Raw genomic sequence first — 19,536 nt, 5'->3', positions numbered from 1 at the left:
AATCCAATATATGTAGTGATTTGAACGCAGGAAATGAAAAAAATAATATTTTCAGCTCAAAAATAGTAATTTTCAGCATTTTTTTCATATTTGGCTTGACGCAGCAAAATTGTTTCCCAACAACAAATTATTATTCACAATCAGTTATTTGACCTCTTATCAATCGGTTAAAACAACAACAACAAAAATATATAGAAATGCAAAAGAAAATTTTTATACCATCATTTGGTTTAGAAAACATCACCGGATGCGGCATATGATTATTTTTTCCAAACCGCTAACACTACATTTTCCTGGTGTCTTGGAATTTCCTGAATATAACATTGGCTATTGACGATTTATATCTTAACAAATTTGAATTTAAAGTTGGCTGAATATCTAAGTGGGACTTCAAAATAATCCATTTTCATATTCGAAATTTTGTAGACTAGTAGCCTCTCAAACTGAATTATTATAGCAAAACGCTAACTAATAGCTATAGGGTATCAAATTAAAGTTCCGTAAATACCATGACACTTTTCTAAACATATTGTGTCTTTTAGAATGAGCACATCCATTGTTTATTTCCTGTGTAAAACGCAAGGAAATATAAGATGGTTACTGCAGTGTCACATATTTCTTAATGGTAATCATTTTCGTTGTGCGTGCTTTCTCGCCAGAGTGTCGTCTTCGACCTCGGTGACCTGATGTGACATTACATTACCGGGTTACCATCGTGGTTCTAACTTATCAACTATCCATGGTCAGAGTTAAGATCAGAAACATCGGCTTCAGGGATGTGGGAGCTCTTCCTTTTTCCAACGTAGTTTCACCTAGATTCACATATCGTATATGATGTTCCAGACTTCCCTGGCATGATGGAAAAGACACCAGATCAACATTCTGCGGAGGGTTGAGTTGGTTCTCCTTAATTCGTATGAAGCACAATTCCTCATTCTTGTGAACCTCAGTGACCATAAGTGGCACAGGTGGATTCTTTGAGGTCATAAATGAGGTCTGCAGTGAAGTTTCACTCTTTGCCAAGTCTGGAAAGCACTTTAGAGAACTCTCTACTGGAGAGTCTTCAATGGTCTCTTTGCGCATACACCAGATGTGACACAACCAGCACCTTCAAGGGAGTGGGAGAAGTCAGACCAATGAAAAACATTTAACATTTATGCCCTCATTAATGACCTCGATGATATCACCTGTGTCATTTATGGTTGCACGAGGGTCCACAAGATTCTTCATACGAATTATGGAGTTATGTGCTAAGGAGAACCAATCCACCATTGGAAGAATGTGCATCTGGTGCAATTTCCATTATGCCGGAGAAGTCTGAAACAGCATATACGTACGATATGTTAGAATCTGAAAGAGATCCCACATCCCTGAACCTGTTGTTCCTGATATGAACTCTGGCCGTGGATGGGTCATAAAAGGCTAGAAAAACACTGGTAATGCAGTGTCACATGAGCTCATCGACATCGAAGACGTCGATCTGGATCTCGAGTACTCTGATTCGGACTGCATGTACCAGCTACCAGATATGCCGTGTCTCTTCAATGGATAGGTCAGTGAGGCGAGAAAGCACGCACAATGATAATGGTTATCATTGAGAACCAGTGAAAGACATATGTGACATTGTAGTAACCATCTGACATTTTGCCTATGCTATGCATAGGAAATAAACATTGAATGTGCTCATTTTCGAAGACACAAACGCTTTGGGAACCGTTAATGATATTAACGGAAACACAGGCTTAGCTTAGGTTACATTTGTCAGTAGGTGTTGTGTTATTTTTGAGACGCTGCTAATCTACAAAATTGAGGGTATAACAATAATTCTTTTTTTTTTGCATTTCTATATATTGTTGTTTTTGTTTTTACTGATTGATAGGAGTTTAAATAACTGAATACGAGTAATAATTTGTTGTTGGGAAACATTTCTGCTGCGTCAAGCCAAGTATGAAAAATTTGCTGAAAAATCACCATTTTTGAGCTTAAAAGCTTATTTTTTTATTTTTTTCCGTACAAATCACTACACATATTGGATTATTTGGTCCTGATATGTATTTGTCGTTCTATTGTGGTCATTTTGATACCACATTTGTCTACTTTAGTTGAAAAATATCAGTGTTATGACTATTCTTCATTTTAAGTGAAATTCGAGATGGTGGCCATCTTGATGACGTCATAACCGGAACCTATACAATGTTAACATTGGTTTTTGTTGTTGTTGTTGTTTAAACTGATTGATAAGTGGTCAAAAAACTTTTTTGAAATAATAGATTGTTGTTGGGAAACATTTTTGCTGCGTCAAACAAAATATGAAAAATTTGCTGAAAAATCACCATTTTTGAGCTTTAAATCCGATTTTTTCATTTCCTGCGTAGAAATCACTACATATATTGGATTTTTTGGTCCTGATATGTATTTGTTGTTCTATTGTGGTCATTTTGATACCTCATTTGTCTACTTCGGTTGAAAAATGTTAATGTTATGACTATTTTTCAATTTTTAGTGAAATTCGAGATGGCGGCCATCTTGATGACGTCATAACCGGAAGTTCATCCCAATTTATGCAATGTTAACATTTGGATTTGTGATCAGTGGGTCATAAGGGTTCAGAAAAATATTGGTTCGGAGGTTTGGGGGGGGGGGGGGGTGCATGTGGGACCCTCCTAGCCCATGGCCTATACCTTATCCACGCAATCGAATCTATAGACAGGATCGAGTGAACTTTAAATCAGTTATAGTGTTAACACAGATTTGAAATCAATTTATTCCCGGACACAAAGTCAATAAATAATAAAAAATGAAATGTAGATTTTAACACAAATTACGGTGGAGTTTCCTTACATTTAAATAAACTCATTATGTTATAGATATCAGTACTCAAAGGCCCACTACCTTCCCGGAGCAAAATTTAAAGGTTTCTGAAAATCATTAATAACATAAGAAATATATATCGATGAACTAAGATGTGGTTACCACACCAAACATATACAAGATTTACTGCGTATTCAATGATAACAGTGGGGATTCATTTTACTGTTTTGCCGTCTGACGCAGTGATAGTCAAATACCGCACGGTACTTAGGACGACGGCGGGAAACATAAGGCGACCCGCGTTATGGAGATAACATTTTATTGATTTGAAATAAAATGTTCAGAAAGTGATGATAAGTGTGGTATTAACGATGAGTAAATAACTGTTGAGACTCTATATTCATTTGAAAAAATAAAAGCCGTCTCGAAAAAGTATTGGGCCTTTAATACCAGAATGCCCGGGAATTTGATATTCAGTTAATCAAATGCGTAATGGAAGTACTATGGTAGTAAGTTTATATACTTATGCTAAATCTCTTATATTAAAAAAATAAATAGATAACTAATAAAGATAAAAAATTAAAAAAGCAAAAAACAAACTAGCAAAAGAAAAGAATAAAGTAATGAAAGAACAAACAAAGGAATGAATAAGTTAGACGATATAATGGATGGATGAATGAATGTCCTATAAATAGATGAATATGAATAAATGAATGAACGAATAAATAAATGAATGAATGGAGGAAAGAAGAAGGAAGGAAGGAAGAAATGCAGCATATTTGTGATTCTTCTGTTTTAGAAGACAATTAAAGAAACCAGTGAAACCAAGAAACCAATTTAAGAGTGGACAAATAGATAAATATAAGAAAAACAATTAAAATGACATGATACTCAAGATACGACATTTTGTTGATCGGTTATGTGCATACAATATACACAAACACATATAGTGTCACAATTACTCCAACAAGTAAATACATGAACTAGGCGAACAACGGCGCACTAATAATGATTGGCGTTGCGTGTTGATCAGATAATCTGTTACAAATGCATAGTTAGTTCAACATGGTCTCTAAATTAACTGGATATTTGAAGAAAACAGGATAAAAAATCTAATAATACCATATGTGGCGGAGTCTGACGTTTAATCAACATTCTACAGTATACATCGGGAGCAGACGACATCATTCACAGAAAATTTAAGTGGAACAGAGAAGCGACAATTTTTTCTCGGTCCAAGCCTCAATATTTTCTGTATTTAAAGAGCGGACCCCTTGTTTAATGAGGTGAAAAAATAACAATGGGGCTTGTTACCATATAGAACAAGGAAGTAAAATTATTTATGTGTTATTTTGTAACAGTTCAGACATTGGTCAAGCTGGCGGTGACGTCTGACTAATGAAGGGTCCAGATGTGGGCACCCGATACTTCACACTTCTGCATCACCTACATGGTAAGTAATTGTACAGATACTCTAGCTGATTGGTTACAGCATAACAATGTAAGCTTCATTTTGTTTTGTGTAATTAGACAATCTCAACTTGGCAACAAAACCACGTGTACCAACAACGATATGTGTTTTAGCAGCTATATAGTTAACGGTATCGTCAGACGTGCAGTCAATTACAGGTTGCTAAATCACATAGATACAAGTCATGTTACTTCGTGTAAAGATATCGATACTTTTTTCTTCGACACAACATGAATTATCAATACCGTAGTAAAATTGAGATGAATGTACATGTATTGGAAAATTGCGATGCAAATACTGATGATTTGTGATACGAGTATTGCTGGGTGATTTGAAATACGGCTTGGTAGCTAGGTTATACTATTCTCATCCTCGATACTCCAGGAGTTCCGATCACTTGCGATATCTACACCCCTGGACTATCTCATAGTACACAGGAAATATGTCTTCAGGTCAATTTGACCTGAAAAAATCTTGACTAGAAATTCACCTGAAATTCACCTGAATTTGAGGTCCATTTTACATGAAGTTTTTTTCAGGTCAATTTCACGTCAATGTTTTGACCTGAAATGACTTTTAAGTTGCTCTTTTCAGGTCAATTTCACGTCAATGTTTTGACCTGAAATGACTTTTAAGTTGCTCTTTTCAGGTAAATTTGACCTAAAAAAATTCACCTGAAATTGACCTGAATTGACCTGAAGACATATTGCCTGTGGAAAGGTAACAGAAAAGAACAGGTATATAATATAGTCCTTTGGTGTACATCAAAAGAGCCGTATAACGGTTTGAAGTTGGGCGTCGCTCTCTCTATATTCAAAGGGTTTCCGCTGAGCATATTTTTTCCTCACTGATGCCTTCAGTTTTACTATGAGATATTCCAGGGGTGAAGAGTTCGTAAGTGATCGGAATCCCTGGAGTATCGAGAATGTAATATTCTATGATCCAAGCATTGGTATAATTTACGATGCAAATACTTATGATTTAATTTTCGATATGGGTATTGAGGTAGGAGTGGATTGGGATACGGGTATTGATAGTTTATAATACAGATATTGGCAGTCTATAATGCATGTATTTGCAACAGGAGGAAGATAAATCAAATAAGAGTGCAGAAATTTAGAACAATAGATGTACCTATCATTCTATAGTCGTGTTTTTAGAATTTAATGTTTTACCACAATCGTAACAGATCGAAAGTGTAACTAAAATGTGTGTATATCTGTATAATGTTTCTCATTCTCTACGAGCTCCCCTTCTTGTAAATTATTTAAAGTGTTAGGTAATTGTAAATTAAAATTCGAAGGTCTTGTGATATATTGGGTTTTAAAGTAACATGTTTTTAAATAGAATTGAAATATGCAATGTTTTGTGTGGTAGGACTGTAATTTGACACCAATGCGTACCAGCAGATTATACCAAAACACACTTAAAATTCTTCACGCTAGGTGCAAATAATTCCTTTGTGATGTGTTGTCCTCATTTGTACATTTAAACTTTAAATGACTTAACAACATGGTATAGATCTAGTTATAGTAGTACGTTTTACGTGAGATGATATTTGAAAATCTGATTTTAGAAGAATTCATGAAAAATACACCTTAAATCCATCTCCTATCGCAATATGCTATGCTGCACCCGTTTTGAAGTGTAACTAAGACAGAGTACAGACACTGCATGTATTGATGATGTTTTATTGAGAGTACCTGCTCTCTACTGCACACGTTGTTCACGTTTTATTAGAAGTACCTGCTCTCTACAGCACAAATGGGTAATGTTTAATTGAGAATACCTGCTGTCAACCGCACGCATTATTAATGTTTTAGTTCTAAACCGCATACATTGGTAATGTTCTATTGAGAGCACTTGCTCTCTAGATCTACCGCACACATTATTTATGCTCTATTGAAAATACCTGCTCTCAACCGCATGCATTGGTAATGTTTTATTGAGAGTATCTTCTCTCTACCGCACACATTGTTAATGTTTTATTGGTAATACTCGCTCTAAACCGCACATATTGATAAAGATTTATTGTGAAGTAATTGTTATCAACCGCATACATTGATGATGTTTTATTGAGAGTACCTGCTCTCTACTGCACACATTGTTAATGTTTTATTGGTAATACTCGTTCTAAACCGCACACATTGGTAAAGTTTATTTGTGAAGTAATTGTTATCAACCGCATACATTGATGATGTTTTATTGAGAGTACCTGCTTTTTACCGCACACGTTAATGTTTTATTAGAAGTCCCTGCTCTGTACAGCACAAATGGGTAATGTTTAATTGAGAATACCTGCTGTCAACCGTACAAATTGTTAGTGTTTTATTGAAAGTGCATATTCTCCACCACATACATTGATAATGCTCTATTGAGAGTATCTGTTCTCAACCGCATGCATTGGTAATGTATAATTGAAACACCTGCTCTATACTGCATGCATTGGTAATGTTTTATTGAAAGTACCTGTTCTCAGGGGTACATGTCCTTTTCCGCACACATTGGTAATGTTTTATTGGGAGTACTTGCCCTTTACCGCACACATTGGTAATGCTCTATTGAGAGTGACCGCTCTCTACCGCACACATTTGTAATGTTTTATTGGGAGTACTTGCCCTTTACCGCACACATTGATAATGTTTTATTGGGAGTACTTGCACTTTACCGCACACATTTGTAATGTTTTATTGGGAGTATCTGCTCTAAACCGTGTCTCTTTAACGGTGTAGCCCGTTAACATACCACTACTTTAAGAAATGAAATATGGTTTTGAGAACTGCGATGGGACGTCAAAATTCAATAAATTATAGCCACACTATTCTCTGTCACTGAATCAACTTAACCATGTCCATTTTGAACATGATATTTAAGGTTTATATGTGTATATGTAGGTGTTTACCTTTTATTTTTTTGCCTAATAAATATTAGGCAAATCTAAAAAAGAAAAAAAGAAAAAAAGCCTAATAATATAGGCAGGTTTAGCGGACTAGTGTTTACTATACACAACGGAGAGCGTATGCTAATGAATGCACGATGATAACTGTATATTTATACTTTGTCATGTTTATATACTTTAATAAATGCCAGCATGTTATGCAATAGTGATGTCAATAAAAATATGATTGCATATCATGTGAATTTGGGTTTATGTAATCAAAATGGCCAGGATTTAAACAGACAGCGAGTGATGTTAGATTATTTGAATACTTAATGATATATCAAAACTTGTAGATCTCTCCTTCACGCAGATTTAAAGAACTGAATTAAAGACCCAAATAAACTTCCCTCTACATGTTTTGTAAACAAACATTATTGACACTAGTGCGGCTGGTGAATGCTGCGGGGTCTCGGGCCACGCCCACCAATAAGACAAGGAAGAGACAACTGGAGTTGTTAATTCACTTCTCAAACAGAGATACACATTATGGTGATGTAGGTAAAATCTAGATTAGTTTTAACGAAACATATTGAATTATCAATCATAAAAAAACCCAACAAAAAACAATTGACAAAAGAAGAAGAAGAAACACAAAAATACGCCTGAGTTATTTATTATTAGTTACCATGACAACCAAACCAGTCAAATAACTTTTTGATATTTTGAAAACTACAAAGAATGCATTTGACAACGTCTATAAACATATGTTTTTTGTTCTTACAGTTACAATGTGTTGGGTTAGAGACGAGTGAATCCCGGTAGAATCTGGTGGAGTAGAGACGAGTGATTCCTGGTGGAGATTTTTGGAGTAGGGACGCTCTAGTGATCTGAGTTTGTGAGACTACACTATCCTATAATGACGATCGTTAATACTAGTCCACAGTTGAAGGGTCGCTGTACCAAGCTAGCACACGCCATATATGTCTGTATAGCTCTTCTCAGGGTAAGTAAAATATATTATATCCGCTTCTGTAATAGATCTAGATGTATCTAATACTTATTTTATCATTTATTATGATTGATTGTTTACTTTTTTTGTTGGACATGTTTACGTCTGTAATTGCATGGCTGTATCATCATACGTAACTGGTGGTGTGTAACCGCTTCAGTAAGTAATTAGTAATTATATATACACCCATCTTTAATTAGTTTTTTAAACCCACATCGGTATTAAGGTTTTCTGTAGATATGTAGGCACTGAGTATACTTACAGAAATGTATTTAGGAAAGTGCAAATTTTGTTCAAGTATGCCCTGTATGTTTTCTATGCAACTTTGCATAACAAATGGTCAATATTGACAGTATATTCATATTTGCCTAATTTATGCATATTTAGAATGGTTACTATATATAAAAAAACCTCTTGCAATGATACAAAACTACCATGCAATTTGTATCAGGGATGTACTAGATATTTGAAATTCAATAGTTTTAGCTTTAAATAAAAGATGTGAAATTTTGTTTGATTTGGGGGCCAAACGGAGACAGATCATATATAGTCCTTCAATTTTTCCGAATGTATCTTGTTGTTTATATTATGTTTTCTTTTATGCCCTCAGATATTATTTCGTATGTTCTGTTTTGTAGCTGATCGGGGTGCTGTACATCGTTGTTGGGTCTGTGCTGACAGGGAAAGATGGAGTATTCAACATCGATGCCTTCCCTCTCCTTAACCAGTTTGTGGTCCATGAAATGCCACTCGGAAACTTCTCAGCAGCGATTGTCTATAGTCTTTTCTTCATGTTTCCTATTCATTCGGCATTCGGACTCCTCGGATTCCGTGGGGTCATTTATCACAAAAAACGCTTGATCATAATAGTAAGTCACCTTACAGATATTTCCACTGTTCCTGATGGAGTTTCACTATATTTCTAAACGGAAATAAACTAAAAGTGAATCAAGACATGTTAACGATTTATGTTAGATCAGAGGTGATGATTATGATTCGTTTAATGCTGCTGATATCCCGATATTTCACCATGCTGGTGATAAGGCCACGTGATCTATCCTGAATTTATACTTATTTGTTATGGTAGATATAGGATATTGTGTTGATATTCCGTCCTGGCTTTATGTATGACGTTGTTTTACTGAATAGGTTTTAAATTGCGCGGATGTGAAAATTTACGATTTACTGTTTGAAACTTCTACGCGAGGTTTTATTCTCGTGAATTATCTTTGTGACCTTTGATAGCGTCATTCACACTAGAGACTGTGAAACCATGCAAAACCAATAGTTTGACCAATATAGCAATGCATTGAATGTTACGAATTTGGTTGAATCCTTGAATTATAAACAACTATTGTTTGTCTCGATTTGTGAACGGATTGCCTCAACAATTGACATGTTATAGGGATAACATAACTGTGTTTGTTATACAAATAATTGATATCTGACATGAATAATTACTGTTTCCTTATTACAAGGTTCTTATTTAAGAATTAGGTGTGTCGACCAGAATGGAAAAAGGGTAGTTATGATTCTTTGTGGAATAATGACACTCATTTTATATTTGCTTTTCAGTTCGCCTGTTTTTTGGTATTTGGTATTGTTTCTGACGTTACCTTCATAACTCTCTTCTCCTTGATACTAGATGCGGTAAGCTGACTTCAAAATTGTCTCTTAGATGGAGAATAGAAAATACATTTTGGCGGTAATACAGGTGTCTTTCTATCACCATACCAAAAGATACAAACATAAGTAACATGCAGACGATTCTACGGCCTCAATGTTTATGCACATGCTCGATAAAGACAGAACAAAGCATTTCGTAGAATAATATAATCTTACATGGGTCTGTCAAGTTGACAGGGATATCTCAACCCGAGTGAAAGATTTTGGCTTGTCAACCCGAGGCTTGCCGAGGGTTGACGGCCAATATCTTTCACGTGGGTTGAGATATCCCTGTCACTTGATAGACCCATGTTTGATTCTTTTTCTCCCATACTTTGTAATAAAAACACGAAATTCCTGTTTGTTTCCAGCTGTTTCGTTGCGCCATTATGCAGGAACGTCGTTATGCGTCAAAATTGATGACGTCAACTGAAAAGAAACAGATTTTGTCATAAGAATGAACATATTTTTTATGCTTTAAATAAGTTTTCGTAGTTAAGTACCAGTCGCAATTTGTAACATGGCTTTTAATGATGTAATATAGTAGTATATAACTCCGACGATGAAATCAAAGTTACTCTATGATAACGTAAATTATTTTTACTCTATGATAACGTAAATTATTTTTATGACATCTTTGACGTTTTTCTTGTTTCAGATAAATTCATGGATAGGCCCTCGATTTATTGCATATTACGATGACTTTGCGAACTCACGCCTGAACGAAGAGGTGGAAGAAGCCTTCGGATATTTGTTTGCTGCCGTAAGTTCGTTTAATCAAAATGTTGTGTTGAACTCTTTTGTTAATAAAAGTATGGTTGTTACTGACTTAATTACCTATCTTCATTATTAATTAAAACTTTACTTTTAGTTAATGTAAGTCGTTGGTAGTTATCTAACTTGTTTGGATTTGGCAATTAATGCTTGGGTCACAACCCCTTCCGATTAGGCTTAGGAGGTACTCCTGGCATGATTTTGAGCCATTTTAGCCCGGTTCCCGACCGGACACCAGACATGGCCGGTAGGTGGCCGGGGCTTTCAAGCAGCATCGGGAAGGTGTCCGAAGAGTTTTAACTCGAAGTTAAAATCTCTCCGATGTCCCGTAGATTTACATAACTGGCCACATATCCTTCACACATCGTTTAAGTATCGTCCGATATCCGGTCGGGAATCGAGTGGCAATTACACCACCTGACATCGGCCGGGCCTGATACAACTATCGTTCATTATCCGTAAGATATCCGTACGGTGTCCGGAAAATAGGCCGGTTATCGCCCGGACATCTTATGATAATCGGCCGATTAGTATGAGATGCTCGGTCGGTATTCACTGCTTCGTTGTCCACAAAAATTCTCTTCAGTGGAAACAGACGCCGTACGATTACCGCACGGCCTCCTTTTTATGTAAATGAGGTGTGACACAATTTTTTACCGGTATTGTCCGATGTCGGGAAAATGGCCAAAACCAGCAGTGTACTCCCGATTACCCCATATACCCGGATATCGGCCGATCATTGTGACCCAAGCAACAACTGACTACTGGTTTATATACCATTGTGATATATAGCTGTCCATTTGATAATGACATGATAAATATAACGTTTAACGGTATATTGTCAGATGAACTGTTCCGTAGCCGTGTCCAGTCCTGGTGATGGAGCTGGCTGTTGGGATAAATACTATGCTGTGATGAACGGCAACATTCGTGTGTTCATTATGTTGTTAGCTTTCAACATCGTGCTGGAGGTAAGACAAAAGAATCATTCTAATAGTGGTCAAAGTGAAAAAGGAATAATTTCAATAGTGGTCAAAGTCAAAAAGGAATAATTTCAATATTGGTCAAAGTCGTAAAGGAATAATTTCAATATTGGTCAACGTCCAAAAGGAATAATTTCAATAGTGGTCAAAGTCGTAAAGGAATAATTTCAATAGTGGTCAAAGTAAAAAAGGAATAATTTCAATATTGGTCAACGTCCAAAAGGAATAATTTCAATATGGATCAAAGTCAAAAAGGAATAATTTCAATATTGCTCAAAGTCAAAAAGGAATAATTTCAATAGTGCTCAAAGTCAAAAAGGAATAATTTCAATATTGCTCAAAGTCAATAAGGAATAATTTCAATATTGATCAAAGTCAAAAAGGAATAATTTCAATATTGCTCAAAGTAAAAAAGGAATAATTTCAATAGAGGTCAAAGTCGTAAAGGAATAATTTAAATATTGCTCAAAGTCAAAAAGGAATCATTTCAATAGTTCAAAGTCGTAAAGAACTCATTTCAATAATGATCAAAATCAGAGGAATGAGATAACTTATAATATAAAGTAACTAGGAATGAAGGCAGCCTTTATCATATATACCTCGACAAATTGACATTCAAAGTAATGTCGGATTAAGAAACACTAGATCACAGCAATTATTGTATTGATATTATCTTTGTTTATGAATGTACGCTACGAGGCTCAATTCTGATCATCCTCGATATTCTAGGGGTTCCGATCACTTACTCTCTCTACACCCCTGGCCTATCTCATAATAAAATTGTAGGCAACTCAGGGGAACAAATCTGAACCAATCATAGCCTGCAAACATTTTCTTTGAAGACTACAGAGAGAGCGACGCCCAACTTCAAATCCAAACAATCAACCACAGTGTACCGTTATACAACTCTTTTGATGTATATTAACGGACTAGAATACATATTCTGCTCTGTTGTCTCCAGTTTTAATATGAAATAGTCAAAGGGTGTAGAGATCGTAAGTGATCGGAATCCCTGGAGTATCGAGGATGACTCCTGATGAAATCGACACGTATGTGAAAATCATATTTTACCAACGAAGGTTTTAGCTCTCCCTTAAGAACTGATGGTATATTCTGGCAAACCTATTATTTACTCTCATAGATAATAGATTTGTTGTCTTTGATTAATATTACACAATGATACGGGGGCGGACTGCCTCGAAAATCACACAATATATTTTGTAACAGTTAGCTAGGATAACTTCTAAGCCTTACACACTGTATTTGCATGCATCTTGCACGAGTACAGACATCGCTGCATACCTATCGGCTCGGTTTTAATTTTGTTAATTACATCTCTGAAAAGATGAATCCAATGAGACATAAAATTTTCTTCTTTTACAATTTTTAAACATGAAAGACATCACGGATATTTTTTTAAACAAGTGATGACCAGAGGAAAGACATCTCCCCGAACCTTATTAAAGGTAATTTTGTCTTTATAATGATGATTTGTATATTACAATAATTCTACACCGATTGTTATAGATCCTGAGTTATGTGCTACTGGAGCTGATCTATCGACGCCTGGGTAAAGAGAGACATCAACCTAGTTCACCAATAATGTTTATACAGTTCCTTTGTTTTATCAGATCTTCATTCAAAACGTAAGTAAAAACAACAACAAAAACTATTGTCAACCTGCGAAACACATTTTAGGCATTCTGTACACTCACGCATTTTTGTTGTGATTGATTTTCGCGTTTTGAATTGTCAGCGATTTAATGGCCCAATCTGTAGTTATAATTATAGTTCAACTAAAACTATGATTGGAACCATTTTGTAGCGACTAAATTTTGAGAATTCTAATTTACGTGAAATGTAATCTCACACAAAAATGAATTTATTTACAGAACAACGTAATCATCATACATGTAAATGTAATACATTTTCCTTCGCATCAGTTTAACGCTTTCATTGGCTGTATGTGATAAAATCAGTAATCGACCAAAGCAAGATTCAATGCTTATATTTCAGTTAATCAAAATTTTTATTATCTTATTTTTATCAAAAACGTTTTCGAGTCTCTTGGCTTGTGCAAGTCTACAACGAGAGACGTAATAAAATAAACCGTCATTAGAATAAAACAAATTAAAATAAATAGTGCAAATATATTATCAAAAAATCAGTGATGGTATATCTCGAACGCCAGAAATTAAAATAACTGCTATTTTACTTTTCAAAGAATCTCTTTTTCCTTCAGCTGGATATTTAATACGATTTTGAATTCACGGATATTAATTGAAATTGTAGGAATAAAGTGAAGTTTGCATTTGCTATGGTGCAGTTTGCTGACGTGGTAAGTATAAGTTCTGTGTTAAATACCGTTGTTCATATATAGACATTGAGATTTATAGGAAATCTGGAGTTTTGATTAGTTATAAGTCCAAGTTAGAAAAGTTATGGAGAATCTGTGACCTCAATGCTGATATTTTGAACATTTGAGTGTACAAGGTTACAAGCTTTGTTTGGGACTAAAATTGCGTCATTATAATATAAATATCTGGTAAGCAATTATAGTCAAGCCGTTAGCTGCAGTGATTTTTTTCAAAAGAGCCGAAAAAACCAAAATGACTTATTCATGATTTGATTTTAAAATTAATGTTAATTGGGCTTTTTAATCAACTCGATATTCTGAGATATGAAGTAGTTATGAGTAATTGCAACGATTTGTCAGTGATATATTAGACATTGTATATAGATGCAATATTAAAAGAGGGATGACAGTTTGGGTTCTGCTTAATATCAAAAATAGTTTAAGTTTTGCAAATCAGTAGGTCGATGAAGCTGGCCAAATGTGGCATGAAACTAAGGTCAGATCAGTGACCGTTTCAAGTCGTGAGATTATAAAATGGAGGGTCAGTTTACTGCTTTGTTTCAAATGTCTCTAGTTTGAAATATTTATTCGACTCCGTCTTTATATTTATGAATTAGACACGATTAAACAAACGAAGATGAAAAAGAATAATCTTATGGAGAAAATTAGGTCGCAGTGACCTAAAAACGTGTACATGTACATTTTCTACTTTTGTGTTGTGCTCTGTAATGAGACTTATATACACAATGTATGTTATGAAGTATGCCATAATCATAGTATATTTTCATCAAAAATATTTTTGACCCTTCACTTTAACTCCTCATAACTCGGAATAGTCCTTGATCAGACAGAATTTATGTTATATCATAACCACATAATGTTAATGCATTAATAAACAAAACTAAAACTTATTGAGGATAACCACCAACTGAACTCGGCACCCCGCCTTCGCGCCAGGCACACATCATTATATTTACATTATGTTTCGTCACTATATATGAATCAACCAACTGACGAAAACAAATATTTGCATATGAAAACACTATGAATACACTATAAATACAACGATTCTCGTGCATCGATCAGCTGATTTCAATCACGCCATTTTCATATCAATAAAAATACCCCCCCCCCCCACAATATTTTAATGTATAATCTTTAATGTGTAGTTTCTTGATACAGAATCAACTAATGTTTACTGTAAAAAATCAATTTAATCTTAATTTAACTATATTTCTTGTTTATCGTTTCTCATTCGCTAAACAAGGTCTACCGGAAGGCGGAAGCTTGAAAACGCGACGTTGTGGAAAGACTTTGTGTTCCAGCTATTCCATTAATGTCATTTCTCGTCGTATATGGGTGTCATAATTTTAAATATAAAATAATAACCTTTCAATAATTTTTATTTTCATAAATTTTTCTAATGTTAATAGATGGATTGAATGTATTTTTCTTATTTTCATAGCGGCTATGAATAGCAGAAGCTATCTACATATCATAACTGCTATGAAAATTAGAAAATACGTTAAATCCATATATGAATGTTTCCGTAGGTTTTTTCAGCCATGTTGTTGTTCGTTGGAGTCGCCATCAGTCAGAGCAGAATGGTGACGGATTCCTTTCTACTCCCCATCTTTGAGAACATGCGTTTCAACAACTACTACCTCCCGGGCATTGTCCTTAGCCTCGCCGTGACGATGGTTTTGATTGGCTGTTTAAATGGCGTTTCCTGTGGTGTTGGCTGTGCAATGTTGTGTTTTAAATCCAAAGCTAAATCATATGTGGTAAGGAAACAAAATACAAAGTAAATTAGTCTTGCCATGCAAATGAAATCAAAAGGAAATGCATAACTTTAACAATGCGCATCATTTTCTGATTGTTATATATCTACATGTATTGTTATGAAGCGTTTTGTAGGTTGAAGTTGATTATAAATGCAAACATTTTTTTTTTCATTTTCGTTTTGTATGAGATTTAGATATATCAAACTTGAAATTATAATCTCGTCGTAAAATATTCTTTGTTTCTGACATTAGACGTCTTAGAATGTGATTACCTTGAATGTATCCAATAGTTGTTTTCCCAAATTAAATTAGTGTATAATTGATGTATCTTCAGGAATCCTCTGTTCAGACCTATAATACTTGTATTAAGAATCGGCTGTGACCCAATTTCTGTACTCATTGACATTTGACCCTTTTGTATTATTTTTGCAATAATTTCAGCAAAATTTTACCATATATATCTCAATGTTTCAATGACACTTATCTTTTGAATACTCACTTTCCTTACAGATGTTGGGGTGGCAGTTTCTCATGACAATATTGTTTATCGTTGCCTTGTGTTTCTGGATTCACCTCCTGCGCGTTGTGAGTATCATACCGCGCGTGAGCTAAGAGGGGCCGCGTCCTCTCCCAGTCTGCAGCTAACGAAATTTACATTATAACTACATTACTTATTACTCGTTTAATAACCCACCCTTATGACTCACATCCCATTTATACTAGTTTAGATATATATATTTAAAAAGTGTTTTTTTATATGTATGTACTGCATTGTTTTTGTGTTTATGTGTGACATCTTTTGTGGTTACACTATTGTCAGACGGTTTTCCAGAGTTTTTATTACGTTACAATTTTTATCTTTTTTTTGACCCTGGACATGAAGACAAGGTATTATATATCATCATGTTAGCAAGATGGCAAGATTTGTAGTTTTGTACCCCATCCTTGCTGCTTTTCATTTATAATGCTGAATTGAAATGTAAATCAATTAATAATTTTATGACAACCAATATTTTGAAACGATAATTACGTCATTAACAAATGACCATTTGAACAACATCACTTTGATTATGCTGTCTTTGATTGCAGTTAATTACAAGCTACAAATGAGCTCTAGGTTCTGATCAGAGTCAGGCTAACATGAATATACATCTGTATATCACCACTACCTATCGTTAACACAATCACAGAACAGTTACACTAACTTTTGCAAACATATCAAATGTAACTAAATTCACATACCGTACTTACAATCAAGTAATGCTGTATGGCTGCCTCATTTATAAGAAGCTTATAAATTTCTTTTAGGTTTGTGAAGGAATGTTTTATCAGCTGTATTGGGAGTTTTTGGTGTATGGAGGATCAACGTATATACAAATGTACTATACGCGAGCCTGGAACGCTCTCTTCGTCACGGTAGGTCAGATTGAAACACATTATTGGTCAAAATAATCGACCACGGAACACATGTCAGCGCTCATTTTTGACATTTCGGGTTCCAGTTACTTTCACTGTAGTTATAAACGATCCCTGGGATATTTCATAGCAAAACTCAAAGTCCTTCGATGTACATTCAAAGAATTAGATAGGTTTGAAGTTGGGTGTCGCTCTTTCTGTAATATTCAAAGGAAGTGTCTGAATGCTTATATGATTGGTCAGTTGTGTTTTCTTGAACTGTCTTCAATTTTTCTTGAGATAGTCCAGGGTTGGATATAACGACAGTGAAAGTAACTCCTGGATGAAATAGTATTTTTCTAATATAGATATAGAAAATAAATAGATATTCAAATAAATGATAAATAAATGACAAGTATTTAGTATGGTATGTGCTTTATCTGATGAAATCGTTTCATTTGTTTAACATTTTTGTATGTTTTGATGCTTTTAATTAGCCATACCGTTTACATTAAAAACAAGATAACAATTCTAATCGTTCAAATATATGATCGTTTAATTTTGATATCTCAATATTTCAATTCCACATTTTGGGGTTTTAAATATGATGAATATCAGAAATCCTATTGTTAGCCAGTCCTATGATAATGTAATCGAAATAACAAAGTGAACAATACCAATAGTTAATTATTTTAGTGAGCTACGTCCGGTTTCTTGATGTATAAAACATACCATGAACAAAGTAAGTAATACGTTATATGTTCTGCTGGTTTCAGTATTCCTGCTGCGGTATTGCTGAAGACGCGAAATTCTATGATACGGAGTACAGGGTATGTTACATTTATCATCATCGAATGATTCAATGTTTTAATGAAACTGCTCAGCTTTTATATGTTACTGAAGAAACGATGTATGCATACATTATGTTAGTGTTTTGTGCTCTACCTGGATATGATATTTGAATAAACTCCTGCGTCAAGTTATTCCCGGCGCAATCAATTTTCAAAACTGTACTTGCTGTAAGTATGGTTTGTTAAAATACTGAATTGCCAGTAATAATTTTCTATGTGAACAGTCATTATGGTGGTGGTGGACGACAAATGAATACATTCCGACGTACTGTAGATCTGGGGCGAGCGTTAGCAATTCCGATCTGACCTCTATAACCGTGCCACCGACGAAATCTTCATTCGTGGAGCGCTACAAAAGGGTAAATGGTTACAAATATATATGTAAAATGATAAACAGTAGTATGGTAAGAACCTATTGGCTCATTTGGTCAATTTGGGCATATATTGCTTTAAAGGATTACTCCTCTAAAAGTTATGAATATCGCTTATATTTTGTATGTGACGTCTCAATGGTATGTCGTTTAAATTGTTTTATTTTTTCAACGAGAAAGTTTCATGCTTATTGAATCCATAACATGAGTTTTTGTCATATTTTGTGTCTGCTGAAGTACCAGATGGGTGATGCAGACCCTGATAAGGGCCTTTTGCTTTTGTGTTTATGTAGGTAAAGACAATCATAAGATGAATACTATCTAAAATAACCACATACACGACGTTTAGTGTTGTGTTTATGACGTTGCAGACGTGAACAAATGTTCGAATCAATGGGTGCGGACACGCCTATTTTAGTAATATATATTTCTCTCATTAAAGGGATGCGAGACAGCACTGACGGAGGAAATAAAACTATACCTGGGCTTATTCGTTGGAATGTCTTGCGTTGCTTTACTGTTCAAGGTAACTTGTTTTTGATTTTTTATCAACAAAATTGATTTTCTATAAACATTTCGGGAAAGTAGAATCTCTAGTTATTATATATTGGAGCCACACAATATCAACATTAATGGTATTTAATTAGAAAAGCTTAATTATGTATTTATTTTCTTATCTATGTTTGATATATTTCTTTCATTTATAAACTGAGATCAACACAGAAGATTATTGTTCATTACTAATTTAAAGGGTTGTGAAATTCCATTGTATAACTAATAAACCACTTTGAATGCTAAATGTTTCATGATCAGATACGTTGTTTGCAGAATGTGTCTTTTGAAAAGTCTAATGCAATCAGAATGATAGAGACATTCTTTTATGCACAAATGGTAAGTGTGGTCTGTCCCATCGTCAACGTCAATATTATATTAGAGATCGCAGTGGCCGAGTGGTTAACATGTTCCAACATACTACCACATGCCCTCCACCTCAAGGTTGCGAGTTTGAATTCCATGTGCCAGGTAAAGACCGCTGATCGGTGGTTTTCTCTGAGTACTCCGGCTTTCCACCACCAACAAGCCTGGCACGTCCTTTAATGACTCTGGCTGGTAATGGGACTTTAAACTTAAAAAACCAATTCCAAAGCCATATATATAAAATGTGCGTCGTCCTTGCGTCACGTC

The 19,536-nt window shown here is 34.8% G+C and overlaps 1 protein-coding gene across 5 annotated transcripts in view; it reads left to right on the top strand.

The window, feature by feature from the left end:
• Positions 1–3,814: 3,814 nt before the first annotated feature.
• The window catches only part of LOC138321904 (uncharacterized), a 46,395-nt gene continuing 30,673 nt past the window's right edge, over positions 3,815–19,536 (top strand). For 3 of the 5 annotated variants that reach the window (XM_069265924.1, XM_069265923.1, XM_069265921.1), the window contains exons 1-14: positions 3,816–4,264; positions 7,947–8,166; positions 8,811–9,041; positions 9,748–9,822; positions 10,496–10,600; positions 11,457–11,582; positions 13,122–13,240; positions 13,887–13,932; positions 15,504–15,734; positions 16,245–16,319; positions 17,043–17,150; positions 17,906–17,959; positions 18,205–18,339; positions 18,794–18,877. In XM_069265924.1, coding sequence (XP_069122025.1) covers positions 8,080–8,166; positions 8,811–9,041; positions 9,748–9,822; positions 10,496–10,600; positions 11,457–11,582; positions 13,122–13,240; positions 13,887–13,932; positions 15,504–15,734; positions 16,245–16,319; positions 17,043–17,150; positions 17,906–17,959; positions 18,205–18,339; positions 18,794–18,877 — 1,476 coding nt within the window. In that variant the 5' untranslated portion in view covers positions 3,816–4,264; positions 7,947–8,079. Of the gene's footprint in view, positions 4,265–7,946; positions 8,167–8,810; positions 9,042–9,747; positions 9,823–10,495; positions 10,601–11,456; positions 11,583–13,121; positions 13,241–13,886; positions 13,933–15,503; positions 15,735–16,244; positions 16,320–17,042; positions 17,151–17,905; positions 17,960–18,204; positions 18,340–18,793; positions 18,878–19,536 lie in introns of all 5 variants that reach the window. The other 2 variants (XM_069265925.1, XM_069265922.1) reach the window with 1 other exon arrangement.

This window comes from Argopecten irradians, chromosome 4 (genome assembly GCF_041381155.1).
Source record: "Argopecten irradians isolate NY chromosome 4, Ai_NY, whole genome shotgun sequence".
In the NCBI taxonomy this organism is placed as follows: domain Eukaryota; kingdom Metazoa; phylum Mollusca; class Bivalvia; order Pectinida; family Pectinidae; genus Argopecten; species Argopecten irradians.
This window is presented reverse-complemented; position numbering and strand designations above follow the sequence as displayed.